This window comes from Theropithecus gelada, chromosome 1 (assembly GCF_003255815.1).
Source record: "Theropithecus gelada isolate Dixy chromosome 1, Tgel_1.0, whole genome shotgun sequence".
Taxonomy (NCBI): domain Eukaryota; kingdom Metazoa; phylum Chordata; class Mammalia; order Primates; family Cercopithecidae; genus Theropithecus; species Theropithecus gelada.
This window is the reverse complement of record NC_037668.1, coordinates 160,447,848-160,464,624: the sequence shown is the minus strand read 5'-3', so window position 1 is coordinate 160,464,624 and position 16,777 is coordinate 160,447,848. Positions and strand designations below refer to the sequence as shown.

The following is a 16,777-nucleotide window of genomic DNA, read 5'->3' as shown; positions in this document are numbered from 1 at the left end:
TTATTCTATGTTTTGTTTTGTTGTTTTGAGACTGAGTTTAGCTTTATCGCCCAGGCTGGAGTGCAGTGGCACGATCTCGGCTCACTGCAATCTCCGCCTCCTGGGTTCAAGTGATTCTTGTGCCTTAGCCTCCCAAGTACCTGGGATTACAGATGCCCACCACCACGCCCGGCTAAGTTTTGTATTTTTAGTAGAGATGGGGGTTTCACCATGTTGGCCAGGCTGGTCTTGAACTCCTGACCTCAGGTGATCTGCTCACCTTGGCCTCCCAAAGTGCTGAGATTACAGGCGTGTGCCACTGCGCCCGGCCAGGAATTTTATTCTAATCAATTACTAGATAAATAAAAAGTAAAACTCAATTGTCCCCACCATGCTACACTATCTCTTAGGATTAGAACATCTATTAATATTGTAAATCAGAAGACAGAAGAGTTTAAGAGAAGCCAAACTACTTGTAAAAAAGATGTGCTCCTAAGAAGGCACTCTCATGTCTACCGGTGGAAATTTAAATTGGTGCCACTTCTTCAGAGGAAATTTGGCAACATCTATTAAAATGTTCAACCAACCAAGAAAAATCTACATATCCTTTGATCTAATTATTTTGCTTCTAGGAATTCTTTTTGTTGAAATACACCCTTACAAGTCCCAAGACATATATGTACAATGTACAATGATGATTAATGCAGTACAGTTTGTATTAGCGGAAGAGAAAATAAAAAATAAAAAATAAACAGATAAGCCTGGCCAACATGGTGAAACCCTGTCTCTACTAAAAATACAAAAATTAGCCGAGTGTAGTGGCGCACACCTTTAGACCCAGCTACTAGGGAGGCTGAGGTGGGAGGATTCCTTGAATCCGGGAGGCGGAGGTTGCAGTGAGACTAGATTAGGCCTCCGCACTCCAGCCTGGGCGACAGAACAAGACCTTCTATCAAAAAAAAAAAAAAAATTAAAAAACAAAAACAAACAGCTTAAATGTCCATCAATGAGAGAATAGTTCAATAAATTCAGGCATATCCATTAGAAGAAGACAAATTTGTATGAATATTTATAGAATGCCCTCTAAGACACATACTAAATGAAAAAGACAAGTGCAGAAGAACATATGGAGAAGAACTGGGTGGCTGGGGGATGGTGTCTTTATAACTCTGAATTAAGTACCATACATATAGGTTTTATCTTCAAAATAAATTTTATAAAGTGTGAATATCAAGATACCTAGCACATATGCATTGTCTTTATTTAAAAACAAACAGTAATAGTAATCTGGCTCCACGTTGGGCGTGATGGCTTATACCTATAATCCTAGCACTTTGTGGGGGCTGAGGTGGGAGGATCGCTACAGGCCTGGGCAATATAGCAAGACCTCGTCTCTGCAGAAAAAAAAAAAAAAAAAATCTGGCTCCATAGGATATGTGCTAGCTTGCTTCTAAATCTTCTTATTGTTTCAAGGATACCCAGAAAGCAGTAAGAACAATCGAATACTTTACTGTCTGCCCAACCTAGCTGTCCTGACCTCCCTTCATTCTGTGTAACATGATGCTGGCAGTGATGCTTTGTTGTCTTTAATCAAATATTAAGAAGACTTCCTAAGATTTCCACTGCAAGTAACACTTCTCAACAACTCCTCTCTGTAGTGGGGAATTCACCAAAGAGGTATCTCCGTTCATCTTTAGAATGACTATAAGAAATCAGGCAACCTATGCTTGCTAAAGTCAACCATACTTCCTTTGTATTTATAAGTGTAACTTAAACTAGATACCATCATTCACACACTCATTGATTCTCCAAATATGTACTGTATAAAAGAGTCTGTGTTATTTGCTGCAAGGAATGTGATGATGAATAAGACCCAGATCCTATCCTCCTTCAACTCTAGGATTTTAGGAAGTAGTCAGCAGTATATAAATAACTATAATAAAAGACAGAAAGTGAAATATGCCAGAAATAAGTTACAGATGGAATGCTATGGGATTTCAAATGACTGCAATTGTTATTAGCTAAGAAAATTAAAGCAGGGCTAGGTGTGGTGGCTCATGCCTATAATCCCAGCACCTTTTGGGAGGCTGAGGTGGGAGGATTGCTTGAGCCCAGGAGTTCAAGACCAACTTGGCCAACATGGTGAAACTCCTGTCTTTAAAAAAATATAAAAAATTAGCTGGTGTGGTGGCATGTGCCTGTAGTCCCAGGTATGCAGGGGGCTGAGGCAGGAGGATTGTTTAAGCCCAGGAGATTGAGGCTGCAGTGAGCCACGACTGCACTACTGCACTCCAGTCTGGATGGCAGAGCAAGAAGCTGTCCCAAAAATAAAAAATAAAAAATAAGAAGGAGAAAATTAAAGAAGACTTCATGAAAAATGGCATTTGGGAGACAGGCCCTGATGGGTAGGTAGGATCTGGAAGTTCACAGACAAATCAAAGACATTCCAGGTTTAAGGCAGGGTGTTATCAAAGAAAAAGTAAAGGGAGCGTACGGAGGACAGAAAGAAGTTAAGACCAATTGACATAGAAAATACAGGAAAGTGCACAGTGAGGAAATAAGACTGGAAAAGTCGGTAAGGGCTAGGCTTTGGGAGGTCTTTAATACTAGGTGCAGGAGTTAAACTTAGTCTGTAGAAGTAGGGAGCCAGTAAAGGTGAACTGGAGAAAGAAGTCAGGGAGATCAGTTAGATAACAATAGTTCAGTTAGACTTAAGGAGACAGAATAGAAAAGCACAGGTAGGTATCGAATATGCAAGAAGATTAATCACAGCCAGGCGTGGTGGCTCACGACACCCAACACTTTGGGAGGCCAAGGTGGGCGGATTACGAGGTCAAGAGATCAAGACTGTCCTGGCCAACATGATGAAACCCTGTCTCTACTAAAATACAAAAAAAATTTAGCCAGGCATAGTGGTGCATGCCTGTAATCCCAGTTACTTGGGAGGCTGAGGCAGGGGAATTGCTTGAACCCAGGAGGTGGAGGTTGCAGTGAACCGAGATCGCACTGCTGCACTCCAGCCTGAGCAACAGAGCGAGACTGCGTCTCAAAAAAAAAAAAAACAAAAAAAACTGATGCTGGGTCCCATGTCAGAAATCCTGAGTAAGTCTGCAGTGATCTTTAGTGGTCTTGAGCATCTGTATTTTCAGAAAGCCTCCCAAGGGATTAGGATACCCACAACTGAGACTCTAAAGGGTAATCTGTAAACCATCATTTTAATCTTGCAAGGAGGTTTATACAGAAGTCAGTATACAAAATCAGCAGCATCTCAGACACCCAAAGACCTGACCAATCACTTTCACCCAATTTTGTTAGTTGCCATTTGTGAAGAATAGGACTATCAAAAGGCTAAAATCACAACTTTGGGAAATCCTCCTGATTTGGGCTTCAGAAGCAGCCTGAAAGGAAATGAGACCATGAGACAAAAAGAACCAATAAAGAGGCATGAGCTATACTGCAGGAGCAAAGGTTAAAGCACAATTTACTAACATTCTCCAAGCAGCTCTTCTCCAGCTCCATTAGGAGTTGAGGGGGTACAGGCAGAAAGTGGAGATGAGGGAACTATTAGGATGAATTTACCAAAAGTTGAGCTAATGTTCTTGGGAAGGAATGAGGGTGGAATCTTCCACGATGATCTTTGAGAGCAAGAGAGGCCACCTTGGCTAAATAGTGGGCTCCTGCTGGTAACAGTGGGGTGCATGAAGTTACCCTGAGATTCCTTCAACCTGAAGAATTAACGTTCTTAATTTCCGGCTAGAAAATGGTTAGAGACTCTTTGCATGCCAGCACCCCAGCAAGCTCTCTGGGACCTACCTTTAAACTCCATGTTAGCAGCATCATCCAGAAGTTCCTCCTTCATGGTATTAAGTGTCTCAACAATCATATCCTTCATTTCCTCCTGCTTTCGGTTGGCAATATTCATCAATGATTCGTACAACTCATTCTCCTTTTTTCGAGTATATTCCAGACGTTTGGGAGTGATCTGCAGGTCCCGCTGCATGTCAAATGCCTGGTTAATAAAGATGTCAAGGCAGTGGCAATGCACCAGGTTCAGGGCCTTGGCTGCGTCCACCAGGCGAGTCTGTAACACCTGGTGAGAAAATGTGCTCAAGTGTCTCAGCTTTTCACTCTGTTCTACCAATACGCTCTGAGCTTTAGTATCCTGGCCAGGAGTCCCGCAGTTCCAGTGACTGCTGCTCAGATAGCCCAGGTCAATTAGCTGGCGATAAAGCAGTGATCTTTCACTCTCCGTTCTCCTGGTTGAGGAGTCTGTTATCTCTGAGCCCAGTTTCGACACTTTGAAAAAGAATACAGGAAAGGAGAAATACTTTCGGATTTCCTGAAGCTCTTGCTCATCCCTCTCAGAGAGTTCATCTTTGTGGAGTGCATAGGTTATCACAGGCAAGAAATCATTCACCAAGTCACCCAGAACATCCACTGTGGGCCGGAGGCCTTGGCATGGTGCTACCACAACGTCTACTTCCTGGAAGGGGAAGGGGGTCATATCAGCACCTTAGGTCAGAACCAATACTTGCCTCCCCAAAGTCCCACACTGAGACCAAAATCCTGATCTACAGTGGAACAATACTTCGGTACCCCAGCCATTGATCCACCTCCTTCCTCAGTTACCAACACTCCCTGGTGCAGCCTATGAAGGCAGGCACTCATCTAGAGAGAGTGAAAAAACAAAGAAGTAGAAAGGATGGCAACCCCTTTTGCCATCAGATTAAAAAAAAATTTTGGTCTCTGCCTTCCTTTATTGCTTAGACATTCCCACCGATTCCCTCTGATGAAAAATTAAGACAAATAATGGAAGAAAAAGGAATTGCAATGGAATCTATGAGACTGGGAGTGAGTCGACCTGGCGCACTCCTCCCCCTCTTGCTCTCCTCTGATGCCTCCATCTCTGCCATTCTGACCTGGCTAACTCCTAAGCATCCTTTAAGTCTCGATGTATATGTTATGACATATCCTTATAGAGCCTTTCCTATCACACAGTCCCAACCAAGCACACTTCACTTCCCTTTTCTTAAGGTTCAACATATTTATAATCCACTTATTTAAAGCTCTTCTTTCCCCCATCGGTCTGTAAACTCTTTGAGGGCAGGGACTGGGTCTATTTTGCTTACCTTTGTAGCTCCAGTGCCTAGCATGTGGTAAGTCCTAAATACTGTTGAATCAATCAATTAAGTAGGAAACTAAAAGCCAGGTTCACCAAACACTATTACTGTCCTATTCTGAGTCTGTAGGTATCCCAAAGTCTTAGCCACCTAAGTCTAAGTAATACCTTTAGGAATATGATCACTTGGTAAGGCAGAGACCAAGGTTTGCCTATCCAATATCTAGTCTCCATGTTATAGGGGAAGGCAATGTCCTTTACAGATAGGGGTGTCCAATAAGTGGGTGGGGTTTCCAGGAAAGCCCTTTAGTGTACAGGGGGTGGATTCTACCAGGAAATATGCCCTTTGGCCTTGTCCTTTTTCCTGCTTGGAGCACAGATGTGACAGCTAGAACAGCAGTCATCACTCAGCAGCCCTAACACAAACCTGAGGGTGGAAGCCAGCACTAAAGATGATGACACCAAAAGAAAGAGGGAGCCTAGGTCTCTGGTGATCACAGAACTGCCACACCAGCTCTCAGTTACCTAGCTTCAGACTTCTTTTATGTAAGGCAAAAAAACAAACACCCAAAAACTCTACCTTTAAGTTCCTGAGTTTTGGTTTTTTTGTTTTGTTTTTTTGATGATCTGTTACACACAATTGAACCTAATCCTAACTGAAATACCCAAGTTGCTAAAGTGAGTTTCGAGAATGATCTTGAGGCCGGGCACAGTGGCTCACACCTGTAATCCCAGCCCTTTGGGAGGCCAAGGCAGGGGGATCGCTTGAGGTCAGGAGTTTGAGATCAGCCCTGCCAACATGGCAAAACCCCATCTCTACTAAAAATACAAAAATTAGCTGGGTGTGGTGGTAGGCACCTGTAGTCCCAGCTACTCCAGAGACTGAGGCAGGAGAACAGCTTGAACCCGGGAGGCAGAGGTTGCAGTGAGCTGAGATCACCCCACTGCACTCCAGCTTGGGCGACAAACCAAGACTCTGTCTCAATTTAAAAAAAAAAAAAAGAATGATCTTTGAGGTTTAGGAACAAACCTTCCACAGGTCCTTTGCCTAGTCTGCACTTTCCACTTTGTGTTCTACTTCTTTCCCATGAAGGTTCCAAACACACAAGAGCGTATGTCCATCTACTGCATTTCAATCCATTGCATAGGTTGTTCCTCTGTGTCTCTGACATTGTCTAGTTTGCCTGGCATTCCAGGTGTAAACTGTTAACTAGGGACTCACACATATTAATATATTACCATTGTAGGTACATAGACTCCTGATGTCTTCAAGGGTCTGCAAACTCAGAATCAATCCTCCACAGAATTCTAGCATATTTTAGAGTTATAAAAGAACTCAACACAAATATGCTCAAGTTTGTGCCCTTAACAGTTATCAGATGTTGAATATTTACTTTATTTGAACTCTAAAAGATACACAATTTTGTTTCTTTCAGATCAATATACTGTTTTTATTTCTTACCCTATTTTAGCAGTAGGTTTATTGATTGAGTGATTGAGACGGAGTCTCAGTCTGTCGCCCATACTGGAGTGCAATGGCACGATCTCGGCTCACTGCAACCTCTGCCTCCTGGGTTCAAGCGATTCTCCTGCCTCAGCCTCCCAAGTAGCTGGGATTACAGGCACACACCACCACGCCAGGCTAATTTTTGTGTTTTTAGTAGAGATGGGGTTTCACCATGTTGGCCAGGCTGGTCTTGAACTGCTGACCTCAACTGATCCACCTGCCTCAGACTCCCAAAGTGCTGGGATTACAGGTGTGAGCCACCACACCCAGCATGAGCAGTAGGTCTTTTTGATAAGTTTTTGTTTGTTTGTTTGTTTGTTTGAGACAAGGTCTCGTGCTGTTGCCCAGCCTGGAGTGCAGTGGTGCAATAAAGGTTCACTGCAGTCTCAACCTCCCAGGCGCAAGTGATCCGCCCATCTCAGCCTCCCGAGTAGCTGATACTACAGGTGTGAGCCACTACGCCCAGCTAATTGTCATTCTTTTTTGGCTTTTTTTTTTTTGGTAGAGATGGGGTTTTGCCATGTTGCCCAGGTTGATCTTGAACTTCTGAGCTCAAACGATCTGTGCCTCGACCTCCCAAACTGCTGAGATTACAAGTGTGAACCACTGTGCCCAGCCTTGTTTGAGTTTTTAAAATCTTCTTTATTCCCAACAAAGCACAAATATCTCACCTTCTTTTCTCACAAAGAACTGTGCTATTTTCTCAGGCAGGTCACATAACTTTAATTTGCCTGGCCACTTTGAACTCCCTAAAGCTCAAAGTGCTTTTAGCATCTCACCATTTGTCATTTTAGCAAAACTACATAAGTCAATCTACTCTTCATCCAACCGAAGCCAAGAAGAAATCTGCTGTTTCATCTGTGTCTCAAGTTGCATGGAATGTTTTCTGGCTGGAAGACTAGTCTGATACTCATCTTGCTATTCAAAACAAACCCCTTTTCACTACCCTGAGTCACACATGCTACAGTATGAATCATTTCAGTGAAGCATATTCAAAAAGTTGGTAAGAAATTTTAAGGTTTAAAATAGAACATACAACTGCATAAATGACAACATTATAATCACATATAACAATGAGATAAAGACCAAAAAGAATCCCAAGAAAGGAAAACAGTTACATTAGGCTGGGTGTGGTGGCTCACACTTGTAATTCCAGCACTTTGGGAGGCTGGGGTGGGCAGATCGTTTGAGGTCAGGAGTTCAAGACTACCCTGGCCAACATGGAGGACCCCGTTTCTACTGAAAATACAAAAATTAGCTTGACATGGTGGTGCAAACCTATAATTCCAGCTACTCTGGAGGCTGAGGCAAGAGAATTGCTTGAACCCAAGAGACAGAGGCTGCAGTGAACTGAGATCACACCATGCACTCCAGCTTGGGTGACAGAGTGAGACTCTGTCTCAAAAAAAAACAAAGAAAAGAAAAAAAGAAAAGAAAACAGTTACATTAAAGCAAAAATTATAGGTGCAAATGTTTTTTATATTACAAAGCTGCCCTAAATACGTATTTTTTAAAAGACATAAATCAACCAATCAAACTTATGAAAGGAAAGCCTAAATATTCAAAACCAAAGTACTGTTTAGAAATTTCAGGAAGAATTTTGTTTGCTTGTTTTTTCTGATGGATTATCTCAAAATTCTAGAATAAATTTTCAGGTTTTCCTCAAAGGACCATTTTGTGTGCACGACAGAAACATCAGCCAAAGCTACCACGTCCATTTGTAAGACCAATACGGTTGGGTGTTTTTGTTTTTGTTTTTGGTTTTTTTTTGAGATGGAGTTTCACTCATCACCCAGGCTGGAGTGCAGTGGTGTGATCTCGGCTCACTGCAACCTCTGCCTCCTGGGTTCAAGTGATTCTCCTGCCTCAGCCTCCTGAGTAGCTGGGATTACAGGCATGTGCTACCACGCCCAGCTAATTTTTGTATTTTTTAGTAGAGATGGGTTTCGCCATGTTAGCCAGGCTGGTCTTAAACTCCTGACCTCAGGTGATCCACCCGCCCCAGCCTCCCAAAGTGCTGGGACCATAGGCGTGAGCCACTGCACCTGGCCCAATACTGTTTTTAAGAGACCAGTTGACTTTATTTGCTCGTTGGTGTAAATTCATTATTAAAGAAATGGATTTTGGAAGCCAGGCACAGTGGCTTGTGCCTGTAATCCCAGCACTCTTGGGAGGCTGAGGTGGGCAGATTGCTTGAGGCCAGGAGTTCGAGACCAGCTTGGCCAACATGGCCAAAACCAGTCTCTATTAAAAATACAAAAATTAGGCTGGGCACGGTGGCTCACGCCTGTAATCCCAGCACTTTGGGAGGCTGAGGCAGGTGGATCACAATGTCAGGAGTTCAAGATTAGCCTGGCCAATATGGTGAAACCCTGTCTCTACTAAAAACACAAGAATTAGCTGGGCGTGGTGGCATAAGCCTATAGTCCCAGCTACTCAGGAGGCTGAGGCTGAGGCAGAAGAATCACTTGAACCCGGGAGGCAGAGGTTACAGTGAGCTGAGATCACACCATTGCACTCCAGCCTGGGTGACAGAGTGAGACTCTGTCTCAAAATAAATAAATAAATAAATAATTAGCTGGGCATGGTGGCACATGCCTGTAATCTCAGCTACTCGGGAGGCTGAGGAATGAGAATCACTTGAACCCAGGAGGCGGAGGTTGCAGTGAGCTGAGATCACGTCACTGCACTCTAGCCTGGGCAACAGAGTGAGACACTGTCTAAAATAATAATAATAATAATAATAATAATAATAAAAGATTTTGGGCTTTATTTTTATTTTTAATTTTTCTTTTTTTTTGAGACGGAGTTTCACTCTTGTTGCCCAGGCTGGAGTGCAATGGCACAATCTTGGCTCACTGCAACCTCCGCCTCCCAGGTTCAAGCGATTCTCCTGCCTCAGCCTCCCAAGTAGTGGGGTTAACAGGCATGCACCACCATGCTGGGCTAATTTTGTTGTTTTAGTAGAGATGGGGTTTCTCCATGTTGGTCAGGCTGGTCTCAAACTCCCAACCTGAGGTGATCTGCTCACCTTGGCCTCCCAAAGTGCTGGGATTACAGGCATCAGCCACTGTGCCCGGCCATGGATTTCGGGCTTTCTAATGGTAGAGTATGGCCTGATATATTGGCACCCAGAAAGAAGCTGCCCATTTCTAAATATACCTTGTACTAAACAACAATGGATAGAAAACAGGTATTATGCTCTCTCTTCTCCCTTCCCCAGTTGACTAACGTATGCAGGTGGTGTCACTGCTCTGAGTATCATGACAGTCAGAAGATAGGCAAAGAGCTGCTGGCAGAGACCCTGGCAGCAGTACAAATTAGGCTGGAATGTGATATGCGATTCTGCAATACTCACAGTGAAGGGATGACTCATGCCTGACGGTTATAAACAAAAAAGGAAGCCAACACTGTCTCCTGGAGACAGGGAGTGAAAAAATAAAAATTAATATAAAGAGGATGAGCCAGAGCTGTTATGGGTCTTAGTATGGCCACCTGAGAGGGAAGTCTGACCTCAGACTGTTTCATGGATGGCTATATCCCTTCTTAGCACCTAGAACAGTGTCTGGCACTTAGTAAGCATCCAATAAATAAACATGGAATGAATTAATGAAGAAATGATGCTCAAAACCACTTTCAAAATATGTAAAATCTTCTATCTTTCAACTCTCATCCCACACATTTTATCCCACACATTTATCTGAAATCGTATTTGCCTCTACTCCAAGAATAAAGCAATGAGTAAGCATTTTGCTCCTAACTCAATCAAGTAAAAAGAATCTCAAGGAATCATGACAGTAACCCGTAATTCCCATATTGAGTCACAGTGAATTCCTAAAGAGATCTCTCTTGTAGAATGCATTCTGCATAAATCCATGGAATTTACAGAAGCTGATCTGTTACCACCCATTTTCTTGGTAGGATTAAGAAATGCAATAGAGGCTGGGCGCCGTGGCTCATGCCCGTAATCCCAGCACTTTGGGAGGCCGAGGCAAGTGGATCACCTGAGGTCTGGAGTTCAAGACCAGCCTAACCAACATGGAGAAACTCCGTCTCTACTAAAAATACAAACTTAGCTGGGGTGATGGCGCATGCCTGTAATCCCAGCTACTCGTGAGGCTGAGGCAGGAGAATCACTTGAACCCAGGAGGCAGAGGTTGTGGTAAGCCAAGATCATGCCATTGCACTCCAGCCTGAGCAACAAGAGCAAAATTCCATCTTAAAAAAAAAAAAAAAAAAGGAAATGCAATAGAAAGGAGCTTGCTACTCTACAAACACCAGAATATACTTCTTTGGTTTTGTTTTGGGTATAAAGTGTAAAATAACACTATTTTATTTTATTTTATTTATTTATTTATTTAATTTATTTTACTTTTTTTTTGAGACAGAGTCTGGCTCTGTCGCCCAGGCTGGAGTGCAGTGGCCAGAGTTCAGCTCACTGCAAGCTCCGCCTCCTGGGCTTACGCCATTCTCCTGCCTCAGCCTCCCAAGTAGCTGGGACTACAGGCGCCCGCCACGTCCCCCGGCTAGTTTTTTGTATTTTTTTTAGTAGAGACGGGGTTTCAACGTGTTAGCCAGGATGGTCTCGATCTCCTGACCTCGTGATCCGCCCATCTCGGCCTCCCAAAGTGCTGGGATTACAGGCTTGAGCCACCGCGCCTGGCCTACTTTATTTATTTTTAAATTTTTTGTAGAGACAAAGTCTCACTATGTTGCCCAGGCTGGTCTTAAAACTCCTGAGCTCAAGCAATCCTCCTGCCTTGGCATCCCAAAGTGCTAGGATTATAGGCATGTGCCACTGTGCCCAGCCAGTGACGCTATTTTAAATGCCAAGAAGTAATCACTCAATCACTGGAGAAGGCTGACCCCTTCCTAAGAGTACTGACTCTTATAGGTGAAGAATCCCTACTCTGTAGCTCATGGCACATTACTAAAACTCTATTATAACAAAGGATGATTATACTAACTGCTAATTCAAACAGAAAACAGTGGCCTGGCACAGTGACTCACGCCTGTAACCCCAGCACTTTGTAAGGCTGAGGCTGGAGGATCCCCTTGAGCCCAGGAGTTCGAGACCACCCTGGGCAATATGGCGAGACTCCATCTCTACAAAAAAATAAAACAAATTAGCCGGGTATGGTGACAAACACCTATAGTCCCAGCTACTCGGAAGGCTGAGGCAGGAAGATCCCTTGAGCCCAGGAAGTTGAGGTCACAGTGAGCCATGATCACGTTCCTGTACTCTAGCCTGAACAACAGAATGAGACCCTATTTCTAAAGTATAAACAAACATACAAATAAAAAACCCAGAAAACAGTTATGTACACAGGCTAAAGTTGGTAGGTAGCAGGTGTCTTTGCTTTCTCTAGAGTTCTGAAGCCTCAGGTTCACATCACATAGAAAAGTATGCAACTATATATTAATAACTGTCCTGTCCTTGCACACCCTTGACCTCTATCCTTGTCCCCATATTCTAGCTATCTTTACTTCCAGTTCTCCTCTCATGACATTCTCACTGGGCATTTGAAAGGTTTCTCCTGTTTGTTTTCACACAGGGCTGATTCTTTATCATTTCTAAATAGTTCCCTGAAACATCACTCTTAAGCCTGTAATCCCAGCACTTTGGGAGGCCAAGGCGGGTGAATCACTTAAGGTCAGGAGTTTGAGACCAGCCTGGCCAACATACTGAAACCTTATCTTTACTAAAAATACAAAAATTAACCAGGCACGGTGGCAGGCACCTGTAATCCCAGTTACTCAGGAGGCTGAGGCAGGAGAATCGCTTGAACCTAGGAGGCAGAGGTTGCAGTGAGCCGAGATCCTGCCACTGCACTCCAGCCTGGGTGACAGAGTGAGACACCATCTCAAAAAAAAAAAAGAAAATAAAATACCTTGACTCTTGGTGGTACATATACCTTCCAAGGGGGAGCTGCAACCAAACAGCTATAACATGTTTCTAGGTTACAACATGCCTCAAAGAAACTGGGATCAATGTGAAGGCAAAACAGAGTTTTATCCCAGTAGTCAACATTGAATGGATACAAGCTCATCTCCCTACCTAGTAAAAGCATCAGTGTGTAACTCAGGCCAGATATAAGACTTAGAAAAAACATAATCACAATCATAGCCCTCAGAAGCCACAGAAAGCATGAGACCATCATGTTAAAAGTAGAAGAATATTTATAATTCCAAACACCCAAAGCAAAGGTTTTAGCTCTGATTCTCAGTTCATAAGCATGAAGACTTTAAGGATCTGAACTCTCTTCTCTCTATCTCAAATGACAATGGATTAGGTAATTGACAAGTTGATAAGAATATACTGAATGGTCTCTATGCATTCTACCTAATGGACAGTCAAACATCTAGGTATCTACTGATGTACACAAAAGTAGAAATCTGAATTTTATTCTTTTGCCACTTACTAGATTGAGAGAGACAAAATAGTTTGTCTAGAATGGAGAAGCGGGAAAGAGAAAGGAGGGAAAACTTTACCTTTCAACTTTTATATACTTCCGTATTATTAACCTTTTATAACAGCTTTCTGCTTTCATTTTATTACAAAAATAAGCCATAATGAATTATGAAGAATGTTCTCTCTAATAAGAGTAGAAGAATAACTATAAGTAAGTTGGAAGAAGAAGCCTTAAGTTTTGGGAGGAGTTCCAATGTGGATGATTGTCAGGGAAGGGATGGGTGACTGAGAGAGCAGGAAGTCTTCTCAAGGACACTGATTTATTCAAAGGGAGAAGGAAATGGGCTTACTATGTGCCAGACACTGTGGTAGGTGCTTTTAACACATTCTCTCACGTTAGCCTCATACCAATTCTAAAAGATAGGAATTATAGGCCGGGCACAGTGACTCATGTTTGTAATCCCAGCACCTTGGGAGGCTTAGGCAGGCAGAATGCTTCAGCCCAGAAGTTCGAGACCAGCCTGGGCAACATGGCAAAACCCCATTTCTACAAAAAAATACAAAAATTAGCCAGGCATAGTAGCATGCGCCTGTAGTCCCAGGTACTCAGGGGCTGAGATGAGAGGATCACTTGAGCCTAGGAGGTTGAGGCTGCAGTGAGCCACGATCCTGCCACTGCAATTCAGCCTGGGCGACAAAGTGAGACACTGTCTCAGACAAAAAAAAAAAGATAGGAATTATAGCCCCATCTTATAAATGAGGGAACAAAGTGACACAGCTAAGTGACAAAACCAGGATATAAATCCAGGTCCCCGTAGCTACAAAGACAATGTTTAAACACTCATGGAAGACCCACTCTGTGTCAAGCACTGTCTGATTTGGTGTAGTAGAATAAAAGATAGACTAGATGCTTTCAGGGGTCCTAACAATTCTAGCTAGGGTTCTGTATTAAGTATATGCTGGTTACAAAGTAAAGGCTCCATTATCAAACAAGATAATATCCTCTATGGATTGGCTGAGACATCACGATAGCAGTCAAAAAGAAAATATTGTTAATAGTCCTAACAACAGTTTCTGCCCATTGACAATACTTTTCAATCTCTAAGTCTCTGAATTAGGGAAGATTCCCTACCCCATCCATCCTCTACTCAAAAGGAAACAAATATGTGAGACAGTAAAAACAGAAAGGAAGCTATTTGGTGCAGGAAAGAGGTAGACAGAATCCTAGCAAAGGAAGAAGACAAAAGAAGAAGATTAAGACTGTGACTGCTGTCAGATTTTCGCCTCAAGAGCTAACAACCCTGGGCCGGGCACGGTGGCTCAAGCCTGTAATCCCAGCACTTTGGGCGGCCGAGACAGGCGGATCACGAGGTCAGGAGATTGAGACCATCCTGGCTAACACAGTGAAATCCCGTCACCACTAAAAAATACAAAAAACTAGCTGGGCGAGGTGGCAGGTGTCTGTAGTCCCAGCTACTCGGGAGGCTGAGGCGGGAGAATAGTGTAAACCCGGGAGGCGGAGCTTGCAGTGAGCTGAGATCCGGCCACTGCACTGCACTCCAGCCTGGGCAACAGAGCGAGACTCCGTCTCAAAAAAAAAAGAGCCAACCCTGGAAGGCCAGAGATGAATCACTGACAGTGAACTGAGGAAATACAGCCTCAGCTTCAGGATGTTATTTTTTGTTTTTTTTACTTTAAGTTCTGGGATACACGTGTAGAACATGCAGGTTTGTTACATAGGTATGGTTTGCTGCACCTATCAACCCATCATCTAGGTTTTAAGCCCCACATGCATTAGGTATTTGTCCTAATACTCTCCCTCCCCTTCCTCCAACACCCCCAACAGGCCCCCGTGTCTGATGCTCCCCTCCTTGGGTCCATGTGTTCTCATTGTTCAACTCCCACTTATGAGTGAGAACATGCAGTGTTTGGTTTTCTGTTCCTGTTTGCTCAGAATGATGGCTTCCAGCTTCATCCATGTCCCTGCAAAGGACACAAATTCATTCTTTTTTATGGCTACACAGGATGTTGTTATTTATTTATTTATTTATTTATTTATTTATTTTTGAGACAGAGACCCAGGCCGGAGTGCAATGGCGCGGTCTCAGCTTACTGCAATCTCCACTTCCCAGGCTCAAGTGGTCCTCCCACCTCAGCCTCCTGAGTAGCTAGGACTACAGGCATGTGCTACCATACCCAGCTAATTTTTGTATTTTTTGTAGAGAAAGGGTTTTGCCTTGTTGCCCAGGCTGGTCTCAAACTCCTGAACTCAAGCAATCTGCCTGCCTCGGCCTCCCAAAGTGCTGGCATTACAGGCGTGAGCCACTGCGCCCAGCCAGGCTGTTCTTTTAAGAGATATATCAAGGTTATTACAGTGAGCATAGGGATTAAAAAAAATATATTGCCTCTGAATCACACATATCCTTCATAGGTATATTAGCCTATAACAGGAATTCCCAGGTTTTTTGGCAAAGAACAATGTATGCAGGATGGTTACATTTTACTATGTATGTTAGTGCATGCTAGGGTAAAGGTGAGAGAGATATTAAAAACAAAATAGGATTACTGCCATAAAGAATTTATAATTTAGCATTCACCTGAACTTTCCACATCCTTTTTAAATACATCACTTCAGTTTCCCTTTTTTGCCACATAAAATAAGTTTTTAAATTTTGAATTATACTTCTAGAATATCATTTCTTATTTCTCTATCCTGTACATATAAATACGATCCTTGTTTCTTTTCCCGTGGAGTTGACCATTTTTTGGCCCAATTCCATAGACTCCCTCCACCAACAGTATCTTCTTGCCCTGAGGGCCTTACTCAGCATTCTTTCTTACCTTTTACCTATCAATTTTTATCTTTTAACCTAGATATAGTCAAGAGACAATATGGTATCTAACTAAAGGTAAGTAACCTATAACAAATGTTGGGTTTTTTTTTTTGAGACAGAGTTTCACTCTTGTCGCCCAGGCTGGAGTACAGTGGCGTGATCTCGGCTCACTGCAACCTCCACCTCCCTGGGTCAAGCGATTCTCCTGCCTCAGCCTCCCGAGTAGCTGGGATTACAGGCACCTGCCACCACGTCCAGCTAAGTTTTGTATTTTTAATAGTAACAGGATTTTACCATGTTGGCCAGGCTGGTCTCAAACTTCCGACTTCAGGCGATCCGCCCACCTCAGCCTCCCAAAGTGCTGGAACCACAGGTGTGAGCCACTGATGTTGGGGTTTGTGTGTGTGTGTGGTTTTTGTTTTTTTTTGAGATAGGGTCTCACTCTGTAACCCAAGATGCAATGCAGCCTCGATCTCCTGGGCTCAACTGATCCTCCTGCCTCTGTCTCCTATGTAGCTGGGACCACAGGTGTACGCCACCACACCTGGCTCATTTTTCGTAGAGATGAGGTCTCACTTTGTAGCCCAGTCTGGTCTTGAAATGCCAATAACTAGACAAAAAAATGAGAGAAGCCAGTTTTCTAGCAACAAACAGTGTTTAGTAAATTTGGGGGTTAAAATTTTATGTAAACTTGTCATTTTAAGATCTTTTATAATGCTTATGAGTTGTAAAAGCATTAATTACTGAAAAATTTAAAATACCAATATCTGTTCGTTAAAAACAGGGTAGCAAAACAGACAAACAAAAACAATTAGCGGCCAGGCGTGGTGGCTCATCCCTGTAATCCCAGCACTTTGGGAGGCCAAGGCAGGCAGATTGCTTGAGCTCAAGTGTTCGGGACCAGCCTGGCCAACGTGATGAAACCC

General features: G+C 43.2%; 1 protein-coding gene across 2 annotated transcripts in view; it reads right to left on the bottom strand.

Annotated features, from left to right (window-relative positions):
* The window catches only part of DSTYK (dual serine/threonine and tyrosine protein kinase), a 67,796-nt gene that overhangs the window by 19,236 nt on the left and 31,783 nt on the right, over positions 1 to 16,777 (bottom strand). For both annotated transcript variants that reach the window (XM_025355676.1, XM_025355687.1), the window contains exon 3: positions 3,793 to 4,462. In XM_025355676.1, the coding sequence (XP_025211461.1) occupies positions 3,793 to 4,462 (670 nt within the window). The remainder of the gene's footprint in view (positions 1 to 3,792; positions 4,463 to 16,777) is intronic.